The sequence below is a fragment of the Bos indicus x Bos taurus genome, chromosome 18 (assembly GCF_003369695.1).
Source record: "Bos indicus x Bos taurus breed Angus x Brahman F1 hybrid chromosome 18, Bos_hybrid_MaternalHap_v2.0, whole genome shotgun sequence".
NCBI classification, from domain to species: domain Eukaryota; kingdom Metazoa; phylum Chordata; class Mammalia; order Artiodactyla; family Bovidae; genus Bos; species Bos indicus x Bos taurus.
In genome coordinates, this window is record NC_040093.1 from 12248375 (window position 1) to 12268616 (window position 20242).

The 20242-nt window shown below is 51.7% G+C and overlaps 1 protein-coding gene across 5 annotated transcripts in view; it reads right to left on the minus strand.

Annotated features, from left to right (window-relative positions):
- HIF3A (hypoxia inducible factor 3 subunit alpha) overlaps window positions 1-19688 on the minus strand; it is a 31572-nt gene extending 11884 nt beyond the window's left edge. For 2 of the 5 annotated variants that reach the window (XM_027515396.1, XM_027515393.1), the window contains exons 1-9: window positions 19620-19688; window positions 13271-13461; window positions 11702-11847; window positions 9637-9721; window positions 9060-9172; window positions 8355-8563; window positions 6663-6769; window positions 6347-6494; window positions 428-546 (exon numbers count right to left, since the gene is read on the minus strand). In XM_027515396.1, the coding sequence (XP_027371197.1) occupies window positions 428-546; window positions 6347-6494; window positions 6663-6769; window positions 8355-8563; window positions 9060-9172; window positions 9637-9721; window positions 11702-11847; window positions 13271-13461; window positions 19620-19645 (1144 nt within the window). In that variant the 5' untranslated portion in view covers window positions 19646-19688. Of the gene's footprint in view, window positions 1-427; window positions 547-6346; window positions 6495-6662; window positions 6770-8354; window positions 8564-9059; window positions 9173-9636; window positions 9722-11701; window positions 11848-13270; window positions 14439-18211; window positions 18309-19619 lie in introns of those variants that run through there. The other 3 variants (XM_027515394.1, XM_027515392.1, XM_027515395.1) reach the window with 3 other exon arrangements.
- Window positions 19689-20242: the final 554 nt, after the last annotated feature.

Consider the following 20242-nt stretch of genomic DNA (forward strand, 5'->3'; position numbering starts at 1 on the left):
GGAGGGCCATTAACCAGGAGAGAAGGAAGAGGTAAAAAGAAGCCAGATGTGGAAGGGTCTAGACTATTGGAAGCCAATGTATAGTGAAGTGGGAGCAGGGAACAAATTGAAAGTGGGGACAGTTGGGAATCACAGCAGGATTCAGAGCACAGAACAATAAGACTGAAGCAATACAGAAGAGGGAGGGCAGAAGAGAGAAGAGCATTCTGGGCAAAGGAAGCTGCACGTGCAAAGGCCCTGAGGCAGGAAAGAGTCTATTATGTTCCCAGAGCGCTAAGGAAGCTGGTGTGGATAAGAGAGTGAGTGAGAAGGGGAAGGAGGCAGGAGGCAGGTCACACGGGGCCAAGTGGGTCAGATAAAGGGACTTGGGCTTTCTCCAGAGCGTCCTGGGGACACAACCCCACCCAGCTCCAGCCCAGCCCCATACCAAGTCTGTCCCCAGGATTAGGGGCATCCTTCTGAGAGGGGCTGCCCCGCTGAACGTGTCTGCGAGAGTGTCGCTCCGTTTGCTCCAGGGACAGCACCACTTCGGTCTCTTCCACTCGGCTGGGGTACAGGGCAGAAAGGGGAGTGGGAGTCAGGGAGGGTGCCTGGCCCCACCCCTAGGCAGTCCCTTCCTAGTGATGTCCTGTTACAGGAGGCCATCTCGTCCAGGGGTGGGAGGGCATTGTACAGAAAATAATTTGCCATGCTGACTTGTTTTAAAGATTTAAATTTTGTTGACTGCTTTTTTTTATTATATTAAGAATAGCATTGAAAAGAAAGTTAAGGGTGTCTTCCCAAATTCCCCCTGTGGAAGGAAAGGCAGGAAAAAAAGAGTTGGCATTTAGCACAGCCTGGGAAGAGAGAGAAGAGAGACGGGCCATGAGGGGCAGAGAACAGGGAGACTGAAAGGCATGAGAACTAAATATTCTCTTTATAGACATTTACTTATAAACGCATTCTTATAAATGTATTGATAAAGACTATATATGTACCATATTCTTATGTTACCAAATATGAAGAATTTATAGGGATATATTTTTATGAATAAGATTTTATTTAGGAAGCTTCTATTCATAGACATTTGCCACATTCAAAGGAACGAATTTATAAATATATGCTTCTGTCCCTTGTGTCTTCCTGCCGCCCCCTCCCTCCCCAGTCTCTAGCTGCAGAAGCAATCCAAATGTTCCCTCTGCAAACTGGCTTCTGGATAATGGGGCCTGGGGTGGAGGACCAGACCCTCATTTGGATCTCATTTGCATAACACTCTCCAGGATGAAGTGTGGGTGGTCCTTCCACCAGCTCTCCCAGAAGCTAGGACCCTGCCCCATCCTCACCCACCCCTTCTGGGCTGGAAACATCCCAACTGAGGCTGGATCCAAAGCTGCCCCACCCCTCTAGAAAAACAGAGGCTCATACAGTCACGTGTACATGCACTCCGTACTCACAGGCACAAACGGGAACCCTCATGTACCCCCAGGTGTATTCCTGGTCAGGTGGGCACACAAACTCTCTACAATGGGGCTAACACATGTGCCTACATGCCACATGGAATGCACATATTCATTCCTTCCAGACCTTTCCTTGTTTGTGCTCAGTCGCTCAGTCATGTCCAACTCTTTGTGATCCCATGGGCTGGAGCCCACCAGGTTCCTCTGTCCATGGGATTTCCCAGGCAAGAATACTGGAGTGGGTTGCCATTTCCTACTCCAGGGGCTCTTTCCAATCCAGGGACTGGACCCATGTCTCTTATACCTCTTGCATTGGCAGGTGGATTCTCTACCACTGTGCCACCTCAGAAGCCCTTTCCTAGACAACCAGAAATACTTAGTGGTTAAGAGCAAGGGCTCTGCAGCCAGCAGCCTGGGATTCAGATTCCAACTCTGCCACGTACAAGCTGTGTGACCTTGAGCCTATGGCTGAACCTCTTTGGGTCTCATTTTCCTCTTCTGTAAAGTGGGGATAATAATAGTACCTCCTCCCCAGGTTGTTATGAGTCCTAAATAAGTTGGTATATGTCAAATGCATAGAACTGTGGCACAGGATGAGCTCTATATATTTGCCATCATTGTTTACTGAGCAATTACTATGTGCCAGGCACTGGAGTTTCAACAGTGAACAAGACAGACAAGACTTCCGGCTCTCATGGTGGGAAATGCTAATAGGAAAAGACAGACCTTAAGTAAAAGACATTATTTGTTGGTAAATGTATCTACGTTGTTGTTGTTGTTTGGTTGCTAAGTCACGTCTGACTCTTGGTGACCCCATGGACTGACTGTAGCTTGCTAGCCTCCTCTGTCCATAGGATTTCCAGGCAAGAATACTGGAGAAGGTTGCCATTTCCTTCTCCAGGGGATTTTCCCGATCCAGGGATTAAACCTGCATGTCCTGCATTGGCAAGCGGATTCTTTACCACTGAGTCACCAGGGAAGCCCTATCTATGTAATTACAAAATGTATTATGCACCTTTCCAGTAAACAAAGCACTTGAAACATGGCTGGTTGGAACTGAGATGTATCGTCGTGTAAACGGCTTCCCCAGTGGCTCAGCGGTAAAGAATCTGCATGCAATGCAATCCTTGGGTTGGGAAGATTCCCTGGATAAGGAAATGGCAACCCACTCCAGTCTTCTTGCCTGGAGAATGCCATGGACAGAAGAACCTGGCAGGCTACAGTCCATGGGATGGCAAAGAGTCGGACATGACTGAAGTGACTGAGCATGCAGAGCAGGTCAGTGTAAAACACACCCCAGTGTAAAACACACCTGATGGTCTAGCGGCTAGGAATCCATATTCCCAATGCAGGGAGCCTGAGTTCAATCCCTGGTAAGGGGACTAGATCCCACATACTGCAACTAAAGATCCCACATGCCCCAGCAAAGATCAAAGAGCTCTCATGCCACCTGGGAGCAGCCAAATAAATAAATAAAATACTAAAAATAATAAAATAGAATACACACTAGATTGAAAAATTGAGTATGAAAAAAAGAATCTAAAAGTCTCAATAATTTTTAGGGGACTTCCCTGATAGGCCAGTGGTTAAGACTCCAAGCTTCCAGAGCTTTTGCTGCAGGGGGCTCGGGTTTGATCCCTGATGCAAGAACTAAGATCCCACATCCCATTCAGCATGGCCAAGAAATCTTTACAACTTCTTAAATAATAATTTTTAATATCAGTTACATGTTGAAATGATATTTTTGTATGCATTAGAATATGTACACATGTACCTGTAACATAATGTGCAATAATTTAATAGTCTATTATTAATTACATTAATCCATATAGTCAAAGCTATGGTTTTTCCAGTCATGTATGGATGTGATAGTTGGACCATAAAGAAGGCTAAGTGCCAAAGAACTGATGCTTTTGAACTGTGGTGTTGTAGAAGACTGTTGAGTGTCCCTTGGACAGCAAAATCAAACCAGTCAGTCCTAAAGGAAATCAACCCTGAATATTCCTTGGAAGGACTGATGCTGAAGCTGAAGCTCCAATACTTTGGACACCTGATGTGAAGAGCCGACTCACTGGAAAAGACCCTGATGTTGGGAAAGACTGAGGACAAAAGGAGAAGGGTCCTCCAGACCTGCTTGGGTCAAAACTCAGCTAACTGTGTGACATCGGGCAAAGGACTTCCTCTCTCTGGTCTTCACTTTTCCCTCCTCCAAAATAGGGATGGAGGAACTTCTTGGTGGTCCAGTAGTTAAGAATCTGCTTTCCAATGTAGAGGATACAGGTTCAATCCCTAGTCAGGGAACTAAGATCCCCCATGCCTCAGGGCAACTAAGCCCACACTGCCACAACTAGAGAGCCTGCTTGCAGCAAACGACTGAGCCCACGCGCTCTGGAGCCCATCCGCCACAACTAGAGAGAAACTCACACGCCGAAACGAAGACCCTGCATGTGAACTAAGATCTGATGCAGCCAAAAATAAATAAATGATCTGTTAAAATGGGGATCGAAATAACGGCTATACCTCATGGGCTTCTTGTGAGCACAAAGCCCACGGTGTAGAATGCTGTAAGTGCCCCGTGCAAGTGAGTTTTATTTTTATGGAGCAGGTGCTGCTGGCAATGGAAGGAGGCTCAGGTATGGAAGAGGGGGGATGGAGTATACACAGTGTCAGCACTCAAGCAGGCACAGAGACCCATGCAGCTGCACGCCACTCAATATTCATACTCAATGCTTCTCATCTCACAGTTAACCCCCTTTCAAATCAGAATCTTTGAATAACGTGTAGCCTTGAGAAGAATCAGAGCAAAGGAGAGGGGACCTCACTGTTACTGAGTAATCTCCTATTCATGCTTCATCCATTTTCTGCCAGTAAAACTGAACTCCCCAGGTCTGCTCTTTGCTTAAAGGGTGAAAGATCAAAATTCCAGGGCCTGGCCATCCAAAGGCAAGTCTTCATAATGAATAAAAGGAGCTTCCAGAAGAGATAGGAGGGCAGGTCCCCTCTCCTTTGCTCTGATTCTTCTCAAGGATACAAGTTATTCAAAGATTCTGATTTGAAAGGAGGTTGATGGGGGAGCATTTCGAAGACAACCAGGCTTGTTTTCCTGTGTATGAAGACTTGCATAAATATTCCTGTTACCAACCTCTGTTTTCTAATACAATCTCTTCTTGATCAAAAAGATCCTGGGAGGGACTTCCCTGGTAGTCCAGGGGCTAAGACTCCATGCTCCCCATGCAGGGGGCCCCGGTTTGACCCTGGTCGGGGAACTAGATCCTGCATGCTGCAACTAAGAGTTCATATGCCACAACTAAGATTTGGCTCAGCCAAGTAAACAAAACAAAACAAAAGACCCAAGGAAACTCCTATGGTTTTAGAAATGAATGCCATGTCCTGGGAGACAGACTTCAAAGAAAAGCTGTAATTCTCTGTCTTGGGTGATAATTAGCTGCCCTTGTCACAAGTTGTCATGGTGAAAAACTTCTAAGATGCATGATGGAAGGGGGGAGGAGCCTATGCTTTACCACTGCACGCTCATTAGAATGGTTCCGATGAAGACAGAGGAAATCAACCCTGAATATTCACTGGAAGGATTAATGCTGAAGCTCCAATACTCTGGCCACCTGATGCGAAGAGCTGACTCACTGGAAAAGACCCTGATGTTGGGAAAGATTGAAGGCAAAAGGAGAAGGGGGTGGCAGAAAGTGAGATGGTTAGACAGCATCACCAAATCAATGGACATGAATCCGAGCAAACTCCGGGAAATAGTGAAGGATGGGGGAGCCTGGCTTGCTGCAATCCACATGGTTTCGAAGTGGGACACAGCGACTGAACAACAACAATGAAAACAAAGACGATATAAAATAAAATGCTGGCAAGGACGTGGAGGAACTAGAACCCTCACACAATGCTGATGGGAATACAAAAGGGCACAGCCACCTTAGAGAGCAGTTTGGCAATTTCTTCTGAAGTTAAGCATACACCGACCATACGGCCCATCCATTCCATTCCGAGCTGTTGATCCAACAGGAATGAAAACATGACCTCACAATATCATGGATGAGAATGTTTCCTTTTCTCGTAATCACCCCAAATAGTCAACAGTTCAAATGTCCTCCAACTGAGGAATGCATAAACCGCGGTCCATACATATTCATAGCATAGATTACCTAGCATCAAAAAGGAACTGATGGATACACACCACAACATAAACTTAAAATCTATTAGGCTAAGTGAAAGAAACCAGGCTCAAAGACTACATACTATAGAATTTAGTGTACATGACATTCTAGAAAAGGCAAAATTCTAGGGTCAGAGATTAGATCACTGGTGGACAGAGACCATTAGGGGGTGGGCTGAGGTTCACTATATAAGAATTTTGGAGGGTGATGAAACTACTCTATAGCTTTTTTTTTTTTTTGACCTTGCTGTGAAACTTGTGGGACCTTAGTTCCCCAACCAGGTATTGAACCCTGGCCCCAGCAGTGAAAGTCAAGAAAGAAGCCAAGTCCTCACCATTGGGCTGCCAGGAAATTCCCTACTCTATAGCCTGACTGTGGTTGGGGTTACACAATTCTGTGCATTTGTAAAAACTCACAGAACCACATACAAAAAAAGAGTGAATCTTCTCATGTAAGTTACATGTCAATTTTTAAAAGGCCCTACAATTCAGCTGTCTTATTATAACTTGAAAATAGTCTTTTTCATTTATATTACCAGCACACACTCATATATTTGTGTCTACATGAAGATGCCTGTGTGTGATCAGTCACACGTGTTCTACATACATGTGCACACTTCCTCTCACATGTGTGCACTGTGCACATGCACACTTGAACATATACACACATACCTGTTCATACATATGCAGACCAGACCCATGCACACAGACATCCCACCTCCTTCCCGCTTACCTGATCAGGAAGTGGACGCAGACGATACTCTCAGATTGGGGACCCCGGCCCCCTGACACCACTGTGGCCTGGGTCTGGGTCCACAGGTAGCCACCACTCCGGGCCAGGAAGCGGTACTGCCCCGTTACTGCCTGGCCCTTGCTCAGCACTGGGGAGGGGCATGGGGAGGGGTTAGGGAAACTGAGGAGAGAAGGCAGTGGGGGCGGGGCATGGGGTATGAAGGGTCAGGGAAGAGAATGTTCCCTGGGGCTTGGGGAGCGCGGAGCTGGTGTTGGCTGGCGCCATGCAGCACCGGAAATGGAACCTGAACACATACACGTATGGATGCTCTGGCCGACTGCATCCGAGTCCAGCGCGTGGATGTACTCGTAGGCAGAACAGCCAATCAGGTCGTCGGGGCTGTAGCCGGCAACCTCCGCGATCCTGAGGTGGGTGCAGTGGAGCCTAGGTCAGTTCAACTGGCTGAGGTGGAGGGTGGGTGAAAGGGAGGAGAGTGGGGACACGGGGCTGAAGCCAGCAAGACAGAGAGACAGGCTTGTAACAGAGACAAAGGGAGAGCAAGGAATAGGGAAAGGAGCGTGGCAGCCTGAATAATGGCCCCTGAAGATGTCTCCGTCCTAATTCCCCGAACCTGTGAACACACTACCTTCTACGGCAAAAGGGATTTTGTAGATGTGATGAAGTTAACGATCTTGAGATGGAGAGATGATCCTGGATCCCCTGGGTGGGCCCAGTGTAACCACGGGAGTCCTTACAAGATGGGGGAGCACACGGTCAGAGTGAGAACAGAAGATGCGATGATGGAGGCGGAGGTGGAAGTGATGTGCTTTGAGGTGGAGCGAGGGACCACGAGCCAAGGGATGTATGGGGCCCCCAGAAGCTTCTATGGCAAGGAAACGGATTCTTCCCTGGAGCCTCTGGAAAGAACACAGTCCTTGATTTTCATTTCGTAAGACTCATCTCAGACGTCACCTCCAGAACTCTGAGATAGAGAATATGCGTTGTTCTGAGCCACTAGGTATGTGGTAACAGGATACAGCAGCCTTAGGAAATTAACAGCTGAGGAGCGTGCGTGCGTGAGGAGCGTGCGTGAGGAACGTGCGTGCCTGCGTGCGTGCTCAGGCGCTCCAGTTCTGTCCGACTGTTTGCAACCCTATTGGCTGTAGCCCGCCAGGCTCCTCTGTTCATGGGATTTTTCAGGCAAGAATACTGGAGTGAGTTGCCATGCCCTCCTCCAGGGGATCTTCCTGACCCAAGGATCAAACCCGCAGCCCTGCATTGCAGGTGGATTCTCTACCCACTGAGCCACCTGTAAAGCCCGAATAGGGGAGGAGGGAGAAGGTAAAAATGGAAATAGCAATGAAAAGAAAGACAAAAAAAGAACGTGAAAGAAATAGGAGAGGGGTAGAGAAAGGAAGAAAGAACATCACTAAAAGAAAAATAAGAACGAATAGAAATAAAAAGTAATCATGACAATTATTTTTTAAAAATAGGCACATCTAGGCTACTCTGCACCAGGCAACTCACTGAGTGATCAGAACACATGTTCTAAGTAGGCTGTGTTCTCACTTCACAGGACGGATGAGGAAAGTGGGGTACAGAGAGGTGAGGTCCTTTGGCCAAGGATGCACAACCAGCATGTAACTCGAACAGTCTGAACTCAGATAAGAAGACCCACATATAGGGAACCTCCTTGGCATGTCCAGAAGTTAAGACTCTGCATTTCCAATGTAGGGGGTCAAGTTCAATCCCTGGTCGAGGAACTAAGATCCCCCATGATCAGAGGCATGGCTAAAAGTTAAAAAAAAAAAAAAAAAAAGACCCACAGACAATTCAAAGACAGGCACACATATCAAGACAGAGATATGGAGTCAGAGAGCCAGAAACAGACCAGAGAGAGAAACTGGGGGTGGTGGGTAGGAGAGCAGACAGTGAGTGAACTTGGGCAGAAAGGAAGAGCAGGAGCCGGGCTTGGCAGGTGGTGGGTGGGCCCCTGACTCCTGCCCACCTCTCATCACAGTAGGTGAACTTCATGTCCAGGCTGTGGCGGCTGAGGAAGGCCCCTCGGCCCAACGGGGGCTCCAGGCTGCCAGGGTGGGGGATGGCTTCACAGATTAGCACCAGGCATTGCAGAGGGGGCTCCAAGTTGGGACTCCCAGCTGGGGAAGTCTGTGCCGGGGGCTTGTAGACCCTCATGTGTCCAGAACAGTGTAGTACCTGGTGGGGGTAGTTGGGGGCGAGAGGGTGATGTACCTGGGCCTGGGGCTACCCAAGGTTCTGGGAGGTATGTTCCTGTGGGCCCCTCCCCTAGGTAACTGAAAGAAGAAAGCCCTGAGGATTTCAGAGCCCCAGCTCAGAGAGCTCTGAGGACCCCGACCCCATAGAGACCCCAACCTAAGAAGGTTCTGACAATCTCCAGATTCTAAGACACAGGGAGCTTTGAGGACCCGATTTTCCTACCCCATGGAGACTCCAGACTCAGGACGCTGAGAACTCCCAGTACCAGGCCCACAGAGATCCAGACTAAGGAAGGATACAAGGACCACCCGATCCCCAACCTCCTAAGTACCCAGAGGATGTCCAAGACCCAACCCGAGAAAGCCCCACTGGATCCTGGGCCCAGGAGATCCCCGGACTCCAACCCGCTGTGGGAACTTAAGGGCTCAGGTCCAGCCCCAGCGGGCCCCTCCCTTCCACGCCAGGTCCTGCCCACCTTCCAGGTGGCCGCCTTGAGATTGAGGGTGCGCCCACGGCTGCTGAGGGTGCTCTTCATGCGCAAGGAGAAGCACCGCTCCGTGGGGGCCTCCGGCTTCTTTTTGGACAGGCCTGAGGAGGGCCGCAGGGTCGGGGGCAGGGGCAGGGGTAGGGGGAGAAGGGGAAGGGAAGGGGCGGGGGAGGGAGGAGCTGGTCATCGGGTAGCTCAGGACAGGGCCCAGGTCCCTCCAGCACCCCGGTTACTAAACTCTTACCAGCCTCATCCTCAAAATCTAGACCTGAAACCAGAGAGGGTCTCCCAGGGGTATGTTACGCTCTTTAAGACCCGCCCCCCCCAGAGCGGGCTGAGTCCCTGCATTCCCCCAGGGCAGGGCCACAGCGTCCTTCTTTTCCCATCTTTTTTTCTCAGTGGACAGGGAAGCTTGGCGTGCCGCAGTCCATGGGGTCACAAAGAGTCGGACACAACTGAGCGACGGAACTGAACTGAACTGATTCCAGAGGGGAGAGGATATGCTGAGGGCAGGATGGAGCCTCAGTTTCTGTAATTTAAGGGCAGAGACCTCCAGGGAACTCACTCTGCCGGGGGGTCAGGGCATCTTGAAGCTCCTCTTGGTCACAGGGATGGATAAAATCAAAGATATTGTGTCCGATCAGCTCCAGCTGGGAGGGAGGGAAGCAGAGGGTTGCCTTGGAGGAAAAGCATTTTTACAAGGGCCTCTGACCCATCTCACCCTTCCCATCCTCATCACCCTGCCCCAATTCATGAACCCGGATTATTTTCCTAGTCTCCTTATTCATTCATTCATTCATTCATTTCTTCAGCATGCCAGGCCTTCTTCTAGATGGTGTGGGCACGGAAGTAACTACAAAGACAAAACCCCTAACTCTCAGAGCTTACTGGGTAGTGGGGCACATGCTCAGTCACTTTAGTCATGTCTGACTTTGCGACCCCATGGACTGTAGCCCACCAGGCTCCTCTGTCCATGGGATTTTCCAGGCAAGAATACAGGAGTGGATTGCCATTTCTTTCTCCTGGGGATCTTCCCAAACCAGGGATCAAACCTGAGTCTCCCAGATTGCAGGTAGGTTCTTCAGCGTCTGAGCCATATAAAACAATATACTAACTGATACAAAGAGAACTAAAGCAGGGTTGTGCTGTGTTGTGCTTGGCCCCTCAGTTGCGTCCAACTCTTTGCAACCCTATGGACTGTAACCCACCAGGCTCCTCTGTCCGTGGGGATTTTCCAGGCAAGAATCCTGGAGTGGGTGCCATGCCCTCCTCCAGGGGATCTTCCCGACCCAGGGATCGAACCCAGGTCTCCTGCATTGCAGGCAGATTCTTTACCAGCTGAGCTACTAGGGAAGCCCTTATGATGAAATGATGGAACATTATCTTAGAGGTAGTGGTCAGAGCTAAAGCTGAACAGGGGAGTGATGAGATCTTGGAGTTCTGGCTCTGCCATTTCCTAGCTCTGGGACCTTGGAACATTCACCTCTCTGAACTCAAGAGCTCAAACTAACAGAAGTTTGCATCAAGAGTGGGATGGGGACTTTCCTTGTGATCCAGTGATTAAGAATCTGCCTTGCAAGGCATGGGATGTGGGTTCGATCCCTGGTTGGGGAACTAAGATCCCACATGCTGAGGAGTAACTAAGACTGAGAGCCACACCTACTGAGCCAGGAAGGCCACACCCAGAGAGTCCATGTGCCACAACGAAAGATCCCTCATGATGCAACTAAGACCTGACGCAGATAAATAAATTTTCTTTTTTAAAGAGTGGGATAACAAGGCAGGGGAAAGGAATAGATGCCAACTGTGGAGCTCATCTGACATGACTGACGTGACTTAGCAGCAGCAGCAGTGCAGCTCATCTATGTGATATAAGAAAAAAAACAGTAGCCATCTCCTGGGACTGGGTGTAAGATGAGCTGAAATTAGTTCTACTCCCTAAGCCTCTTGGCTCCCCATCCCCGGGCCCCTCATCCTACTCCTCTTCGCCCATTTGGGACCCCACATCCACCATTTTATGGAGTTTCCAGCCTCTAGGTTCACTCTCTCCAATTCTATCTCTGTGCAGTAGCTAGAGGGATCTTTCTAAAATGAAAATCTGATTGCACCTTTCTGACACAATCTCTCCTCTGCTTAAAATCCTTCCATGACTCCCTAGTGCCCTGGAGACAAACCTTCTATTTCAGTCCTAAATTTTGACCTCCAGCCTTTCTGTCACTTTCTCTCCCTGCACTCTGCACCTAACTCGGAGAAATGTCCCCAAAGGTTCTGCTTTTATCTCACATCTGTGTCTTGGCATATTGTTTCCTTGGCCATGTACATTCCTAGCCTTTGGTGGTCCCAACCATTCACCATACCCTTTGACTGGGTAAGTCCTTCAGGTTTTAGCTCAGATGTCTTTTCCAGGAAGCCCTTGATTCCCTCCCAGTCTGGTTCAGGTACCAGCGTCCACCCCAGGCTTGTACAGCCCCTTTAGCTGTCCCACCCCAGCCCTACCCATTCCAAATTTTCCTGTCTGGTGACATATTTGCCTCCCCTTTGCACTGTGGGCCTTGTAAAAGCAGGGCTAAGGTGGTTCTGGTGCCATCCGTATCCCAGCATCGCCTGCACAAAGTAGGAGTCCCTCTTACCTGACTGAGGCCCAGGTGTTTGCTGACATTTTCTGACAGGTAAGCCATGTCTCCCTCGGCGGTGAGCACCATAACAAAGCCCTCCAGGGCCTTCAGGTAGCAGGCATCCAGCGGTTCGCCCCCTGCTCCCACCTGGTTCCACTCCCCTGGTGTCCGGGCCAGGATGGATGGGGTGTGTCCAGTCAGCCGTGAGCCCGCCCTGGCTAGCCTCCCTCTGCTTTCCTTCACTCAGAGGGACTTACAGGTACCCCCAGGTGAGTGGGGCACATCCCAGTGACTTGGAGTCCCAAGGAAGAGGGAAGGACCAAGGAGGACTGGAATTCTAAGAGAACAAGGCCTCCCAGGGGTACAGAATTCTAGGAAGGCAGGGGTCTCCCAGGGGGATAGAACTCTTGTTGTTTAGTCAATAAGTAGTGTCCTATGACTCTTTTGGGACTTTAGTCTGCCAGACTCCTCTGTCCATGGGATTTCCCAGGCAAGAATACTGGAGTGGGCTGCCATTTCCTTCTCCAGGGGATCTTCTAAACCCAGGGATCGAACCTGAGTCTCTGGCATTGCAGGCAGATTCTTTACCACTGAGCCATCTGCGAAGCCCCTAATAGAACCCTGAGGAGGGCAGAATCCTAACGGGATGAAATTCCCAGGGGTCAAAATTCTAAGGGGCCAAGGTATAAGGGGAGTCAGAATTCCAAGGGGGCCAAGCTTGCCAAGGGTTCAGAATTCTTGGGCAGGACCTTCCTGATGGGCAGAATTCTAAAGAAGCAGGGACTCCCAAGCGACAGAATTCTAAGGAGGACAGAATACAAGACAGGAAAGTCTAACGGGCAGAGTCTCCAGAGGATGACTCCACTTTCCCCATAATAAAATCTTTGCAGGGTCCTGGGATTCCAAGGGGTGTGTGTGTGAGAAAGAGAGAGAGAGAAAGCCTCCCGCTGACTTTTAGTTTAACAGGGTGGGAATTCAAGGGGACAAACAATATAACTAGTGAGTCTAGCTGAGAAGATCTCCCAGGGGACCAAGTCCTAAGGGTCCAGGTGCCTTAGGGAGTTTAGCGAAACAGTGAAACGAAAGTGGTAGCCGCTCAGTCCTCTCTGACTCTTCGTGACCGCATGGATTGTAACCCGTCAGGCTCCTCTGTCCATGGAACTCTCCAGGCAAGAATACTGGAGTGGGTAGCCATTCCCTTTTCCAGGGGAATCTTCCGACCCAGGTGTAGAACCGGGTCTCTTGCATTGCAGGCTGATTCTTCAGGTCTGAGCCTTCACTATTTCTTAGAGTTCTAACTCTAAGGAGGCGGAGCTATGCAAGGGAGCATTCCAACGGGCGGGGCCTAACAAATAACAGACTTCGAAGAGGACGGGGATTCCTAGCACTGGATTCCGATTGGCCAGAACTCGAGGGGGCGGGGCCTCTCAGGGGACTTGGATTCCAGAGGGGCGGGGCTCCGCCGGGAAGCCATCTGGGGGCGGGGCCTTGTCGGGACGCGGCTTCCCGGAGGGGTCTCCTCAGGAGGTACCTTTCCGAGGGCGGGGCCTTGCCCAGGTGGGAATTCCCGGGGACGGGGCTCACCTGCGGTGCAGAGGCGGTGCATGCGCAGGTAGCTGATGGTGAGGCGCATGATGGAGGCCTTGTCCAGGTGGGCGCTGACCCCGCGCGCGAAGGGCAGCGTGTGCGCCAGCTGGTACAGCACCTCGGTCTCCTGGCTGCGCCGGCTGCGGGCCGCATCCCGGGACTTCTCCTTGCGCAGCTCCGTGCTCGACCTGCGGGCATGGCCTGCGTTCACTGGAGGCGCTCCGGGAAGGGAAAGAGTTGGATGCGGCAAACACGTGGGGTGCTGCCACATGGGTCTCAGAGAAGTCAGAACCGCGACTGTGCAGGCCTCGCTGTGTGGCCCGGGCGAGTTCCTGGAGCTCTCTGGGTGGTTTATACTATCGAGTCGCTCCTAGCCTCGGGTTTTATTGTCCGTGCGCCAGCCCATGCTGCCCTCCGGTGCCTCACTCCTCTCCAAGGCGTGCCCAGGGCCGCCCTGTCCCCTCCCTGACTTATCTGCTGATTATTCCCCGGGCTTGGGGCGACTGGGTAACAGGGAGGCCTCCTGCTGGGAGGAGGCTGGCAGCGATGGCCAGTAACAAGGGGAGGGAGGGTACAAGAAGATGCCTGCAGCCCCCTCCAGGCCCTCTGCCCTACAACCTCCCTGAACCCCGTCTCCTGCCCTTTTCCCTCCTCGGCTGAGCTGAGTTCTCAGAATCTTGGAGTACAGATCTCAAAGTCCAACGACCCATTTCCCCGGGCCCTGCCAGAGAGACACAGCAAACCATCCCTAGGGTCCTGGGGGGTTCTGTTCAGCCAATGGCTAACCACTTACCCCTGCCCTTTAATCCATTTCAAATGCTTGAATTCTGCGTGTGGGGTTGGAAGTAGAAAGTTATCGTGTTTTTTTGTTTGTTTGTTTGATTGTTTTCAGAAATATCTGCCACGTATCCAGCTTTTACTATTATGTCAGACCCTGTGCCATGTGCGTAAATTAACCCATGTAGCTCAGACATCCCTAGGAGGAAGACAATATCATTATCCCCATTGAACTTATGAAACCCAGGCACAGAGAGGTGCAATGCTTGCCCACAAGGAGTGAAGCTAAGGTTTGAACACTGGTCTGCCTGAATTCTTCAGTTTCCTCTGTTGTATGTACGTGCCGAGTTGCTTCAGTCGTGTCCAACTCTTTGCAATCCTATGGACTGTAGCCCGCCAGGCTCCTCTGTCCATGGGATTCTCCAGGCAAGAATACTGGAGTAGTTTGTCATTTCCTTCTCCACGGGATCTTCCCGACCCAGGGATCAAACCCTCATCTCCTGTTGTATGGCCCTGGATTATCTCCAGGTTTTAGTACTTCTTCCGGTTTCTGCACTGTCTTAAAAGTCAAATTCCAGGTCTCTCTGAATCCAAACTCTATAGTTTTTTGGGGAAAAATGATAGAATATGTTACATATAGTATAGTATATGTGTAATCTTATCTATATTGAGATACTACTATTGATAAAAAACCATAAATTTGTTGTTCCCTTGCTAAGTCATGTCCAACTCTTTGTGACTCCATGGAGTATAGCACACCAGCCTCCTCTGTCCTCCATTATCTCCTGGAGTTTGCTCAGATTCATGTTCACTGAGTCGGTGATGCTATCTAACCATCTCATCCTCTGCTGCCCCCTTCTCCTTTGACCTTCAATTTTTCCCATGATCAAGGTCTTCTCCAGTGAGTTGGCTATAAATGGCAACCCACTCCAGTATCCTTGCCTGGAGAACCCCGTGGACAGTACGAAAAACCATAAATAAGCAGCTATAATTTGCTAAGTATTTATGAGTCTGGCATTGCACTAAGTAAGGACTCAGCCTACGTGTACTCATTCAATCCTAAGAAAGCCCTAGGCAGGGACTTCCCTGGTGGTCCAATGGTTAAGAAGCCACCTTCCAAAGCAGGAGACAATGGTTTGATCCCTGGTAGGGGAACTAAAATCCCACATGCTATGGGGCAACTAAGACCGAAGTCAGCCAAATAAATAATTTTTTTTTTTTTTTTTTTAAAGAAAGCCTAGGCTCTGAAACCTCCATTTCACAAAGGGGAAACTGAGACTCTGAAAAGGTAAGTCCTTCACCCCAGAGTCATAAAGCCATTAACTGGAAGAGTTGGGATCTGAACTCGGGCAGTGAGATTTCAAAGCCTTCATTCTTCTAATTCCTTCTAATTCTTTTCTTATAAACCAACCCCCTCCTCACCCCCCTCCCCCCCGCTGCCCCCCTATCCTGGGCCGGGCCCCTTCCACAGCCTCCATGGAAGCAAAACCCGAGAAGGGGAAGCTGACCTTCCTAAAAGCCAGAGGCCATTTCTGGGGCATCAACCACACCCCCAAACAGGAGCCCTGCAGCGCCACCCCCAGGCAATGGAGGGAGGCGCGTGGTGCCTCCTGTCTCTCTACAGATGGGAAAAATCTCATGCAAGTGGGAGGGAGGCACAGAAGGGGACAGGCTGGGTGGAGGGGTGGAGGGAGCCAGCAACTGCCCTCATCCCCTCCCTCCTGGCTGGCGGGGGGCAGGGGCCTCCAGTCCTCCTCTGCCCAGAGGACATTCCGTCCTCCTGTCCCGTTCTGTTCCAGCCTTGTTTGTCTTCCTGCCCAGAGGGTGGGGGTGGGCGGGCCTCACTGAGCTGGGGGCCCAGACGGAGGGAACAGGGAATGGGACCGGGATGGGGGTAGGGGTGGGGTTGGCCCCCCCACCTCCCTGGCAGCTGGGCTCTACACTCCTCTCTGTGGCCGACTCCTCCCTTCATAGAAGGAGCTAGCTGGTGGCTGCGGCAGGACCCTCCCTCTGGCTCCCAGCCTGCTCTCCTGATATTCTGACAGCAAGTGTGGGTGGGCCTCTCCTGGTCTCTGGCCTTTCCCTGTATTTATTTACATATTTTTATTTTATTATTATTATTAAAGTTTTTATTGAATTTGTTACAATGTTGCTTCTGTTTTCTTGTTTTGGGGTTTTTCTTTGGCCCTGAGGCATGTGAGGTCATAGCTCCCTGGCCAGGGATGGAACCCCTACCGGCTGCATTGGAAGGCGAAGCCTTAACCACTGAACCACCAAGGAAGTCCCTGGCCTTTCTCTTTAAACAGAGTCAGGGCTAATTCCTCTGGTTCAGCATTCCAGTCTCGACTCCATGACCTATTAGCTGTGTGACTTTGGACAAGTTGCACGGCCTCCCTGTGCCCAAGAACAGCACAAATACTCATGGGGCTGTTGTGAAGACTAAATGAGTTACTGTATGTCAAGGGCTTAGAATTGAGGCTGGCAATTGGTCAATGCTATATAAAGGTTTGACTCTTTGAGACCCCATGGACTGCAGCAGAATTCTCCAGGCAAGAATACTGGAGTAGGTTGCCATGCCCTTCTCCAGGGGATCTTCCCAACCCAGGGATCGAACCCAGGTCTCCTGCATTGCAGGCAGATTCTTTACTGTCTGAGTCACCAGGGAAGCCAAAGAATACTGGGGTGGGTAGCCTATCCCCTTCCCACCCAGGCATCGAACCTGGGTCTCCAGCATTGCAGGCAACTTTTATTATTCCCTCTTTGTCCACATCAGGGATGGAAGGCTTAGGAGACTCATAGGCTCTGGAGAAACCCTCGGGCTTCAGTGGTAACCCCGTGGTGTGGTGTGTGTGTGCAATCACACATGTGACTTTTACACAATACTTTGAGAAAAAGACTAAATCATAGTGATACTAATAATAATGATAGCACTGGTGTATTGAAAACTCATGAGCTTAGAGACCCCATTAAGTCCCTTCAACAACCCTAAGCACCTGGAAAAGTGATCTCCCTTTTACAGAGTCAGAAACTGAGTCTCCAAGCAATTGCATTATCAGCCCAAGTCACCAAGCTGGTAATCCCAGGGCCCTCCACCAATGTGCAGCTATGCTCAACGCTTCTGTTAATCCAACCACGCGTTTGCTTTTGCCCAGAATCCTGTCTGACTTGAACACAGTTTATTGCCCACCTAAGGTCTGTCCCATCACCACTCATCATCCAGATCTGGTGCAGGAAACGGGAAGTAGAACCCTCATTTTCCAGGCTATGAAACTGAGGCTCAGAGAGCAGCCTGCTGGCATAAAGCCACACAGCCAGGAAGCTGGTGAGCTACGATTTGAACCCTGACTTTGGGGCCTGGGCTTTTAAGTGACATGCCTTGGTGGGCATGCCACCCAAGGGACCCCTGTCCGGCCCCTCCACCGCCCAGTGGACCCCTGTCCTTTCCCCTGCTCCCACCCCTGCTGCCTCCGGATTTCCCCAGCTGGCCCCATGCCCAGCCCTGGTCCAGCCCCTTGGCACTCTGCCCAGGTTGAGACGTGCAGCTGGAGCCCTGCCACCCTTCCTCTGTGTTCCAGCAGAGAACAGGGGGTGGAGCCAGACTGGGAGGCCCCAGGGTAAGGCCTGGGATGGGGACTAGGGCCTGGTGCCCCCCCACACACACCAAGAGAGGGAGAAGCCCACTTCTTCCCTGCCCTGAAGAACTTGCCCCTGAGAGCAAAGGCACAGAGAAAGTGGGGACACTGGCCCCACATTCGGGGCTGCTCCTGTGCCTCTCCAGACAATCGACTTGGTATTGGGGGTCTTGCAAAAAGTATAGAAGATTTGGGGGGCCTTAGGCTGAATCCATGCAAGGATCCTCTTGGCACTGCCCTGAGGTGGCCTGAAAAGGCCAGAGGCAGGGTTTGGGTTGGAGAAGGGACTTGGGGAAGGGGGTTGGGGGAGTCTCTCTACTCCTGACTCTGCGCATTCCCAAGGACCTGGTAATCAGTGGGGTGCCTGTACCCCAAGTCCTATGTTCTCTGGGAACCCTCTGACCTGGGAGACACCCAGGGCCAAGTGCCCATCGGGGCTTCCCGAGAATCACCCTTGCCTGGGGTGGGATGGCAATTAGCCAGAGCTGGAAGAGGGGGAAGCAGTAAGGGAGTATGGGGGCCCACTCACCATCACCCAGACCCTCTTTGGCCCAAATGCCATCCTAGGGGTGCAGGAGGGGATGGAGCGTGGCCGGGATCCGGGTGCAAGTTATGAGTGGGTGGTGCGCAGGCTCAGATGACACCAAAGGAAAGGGCTGTCCTTAGATGCGGAGAGGGGGAGCGCCCCCAGCTCAGCCAAGAGGGGCCCCCACCCAGTCAGGAGGGGCTGGGCCAGGGCTGGCCCAGAAAGGGTGGGATAGAGTTTCCCTGGCAGGCCCAGAGCCAGAGACTGGAATAGAATTGCAGGGGGGAGTATAGGTGAGTGGGGGAGGGATGTGAAAACATGAGGGTGTAGACAGATCCAATCAGACCTGTGAAGCCAGGGAGGAGGGAAGGGGGTGAGGCTTCCTGGACGCCTCAGATTGGACGGGAGAAATCAAGGGCTTGAGATACTTTCCGGGGTCCCATGAAAACATGGCCAGACAGGACCCCCTGGCTGTGGACCCAGAACACCAGTTCCCTGTGCTGCCCAGCAGATCTGCACCTGTTGGGAAGGGAACACAGAAACCCACTCCGTGCCCAGGATGACCTAGCTGGCCGCTGCGGCAGGGGGCGCACCCATCACAGCTCACACTGAAGCAGGCACAGCACCCTCTCTGGGGTCTTCCCAAATAAGGCTTGGGTGCTGCTTCCCACTGTCACAGGAATTGGGTGGGGTTGGAGGAGTCAGATAAGAGGCTAGACTTTGGGAAGTGGGTCAGGCTGTTTTCCTATTATTAAAGGGATGACCCTACCTTTCACAAGAATACAAGAAAAGCCCTTGGGAAGGGTCCCCCAGGTGGCTTCTGAAAGGTGACCGCCTCTGCCTATTTCTAGGCAACCCAAGGTTTGGGAAACAGTATCAGGGAGGGTCCAGTTATGGAGGTTCTCTCTTGAATCAATAGCTGACTCCCAATTCTAAGGGATTCCCTTTATCTGGGAAGGCTCAATTCGGGGCTGTCCCGTATCTCCTAGGACCCCAGGGGTCTTGTGTCAAAGAACAACCTCAATTCTGGGGGCTCGGAGGCCAGAAAAGTTACTCTGAAGAAGGAAAATGCCTCCCGCAGAATCCCGGGAACTGCTCAAGTGCAACCACCCCAATTCCGTGGGGACCCCGAGTTTCACCCCTAATCAGAAAGGGAAGCGAACCCAGAGCAGCAGGAAATCGGGGATCAAGACCCCAAAGTCGCTCCTGGCTAGAGGGGCGTGGCAGCCTGGACTTGGGGAAATGCCCCCACCCCTGCGATCCCCTAGGGTGGAAAGTGCGGCGGGGATGTGCCTGCAACCGCGCGTCCGAGGGCGTCCTAGGCTTGCACCCGCTCCTTCCCCACCCGGCTCAGGGGTCGCTGGAAGAAGAACCCCCAATTCTCATCACTCCTGCCCGCGAAGCCCAGTACCTTGCGCGCTGTAGTCCCAGCGCCATGACTCTCCAGTCGCAGCTCCGGAGCCCTTCGAGGCCCCTAGCCCCCTCCCCTGCCCCGCGAGCCCCCTCCTCAGCCCCTCCTCCCGCCTCGCGGTTGGCTGTCCCGCGCCCTGCCCGCGGCCCTGATTGGCTGATCGGTCTGTCACTTCCAAGAAAGAGGCGGGACCAGAGACTGAGCCTTAGAACGCCAGGCGTGTGTGTGTGCAGGAGGCGGGTACCGAGGAATACACACACACACCCCGCCACACCCCTTGCCGCGGACTTCTAGGCAGTGTCACCCGCACTGTGCACAGTCGGCGGGCCTCTCCTTCTGGCCCAGTCTACCCCGCCAAGTTCCGACACCGACACTCGTCTGAACCCACGTAGTTCACTCTGTCCCTCACACCCCAGCCCCCACCCTCTAACTCCCACCCCCGGCTCACCCCTCCACTTTCTACCCCCAGATGGGCCCCTCCGACTTCCAATCCCACCCGCTCCAGTGGCCCAGCCCTGCCTCTGGAGTCGCCCAGCTCCGCCTACTCTGTCTCGTCTTCCCTACCCACCGAGCCCCCCGCTTTTCCTTTTCGCCCCCAACTCCCGACCCCACCCACCCCAGTT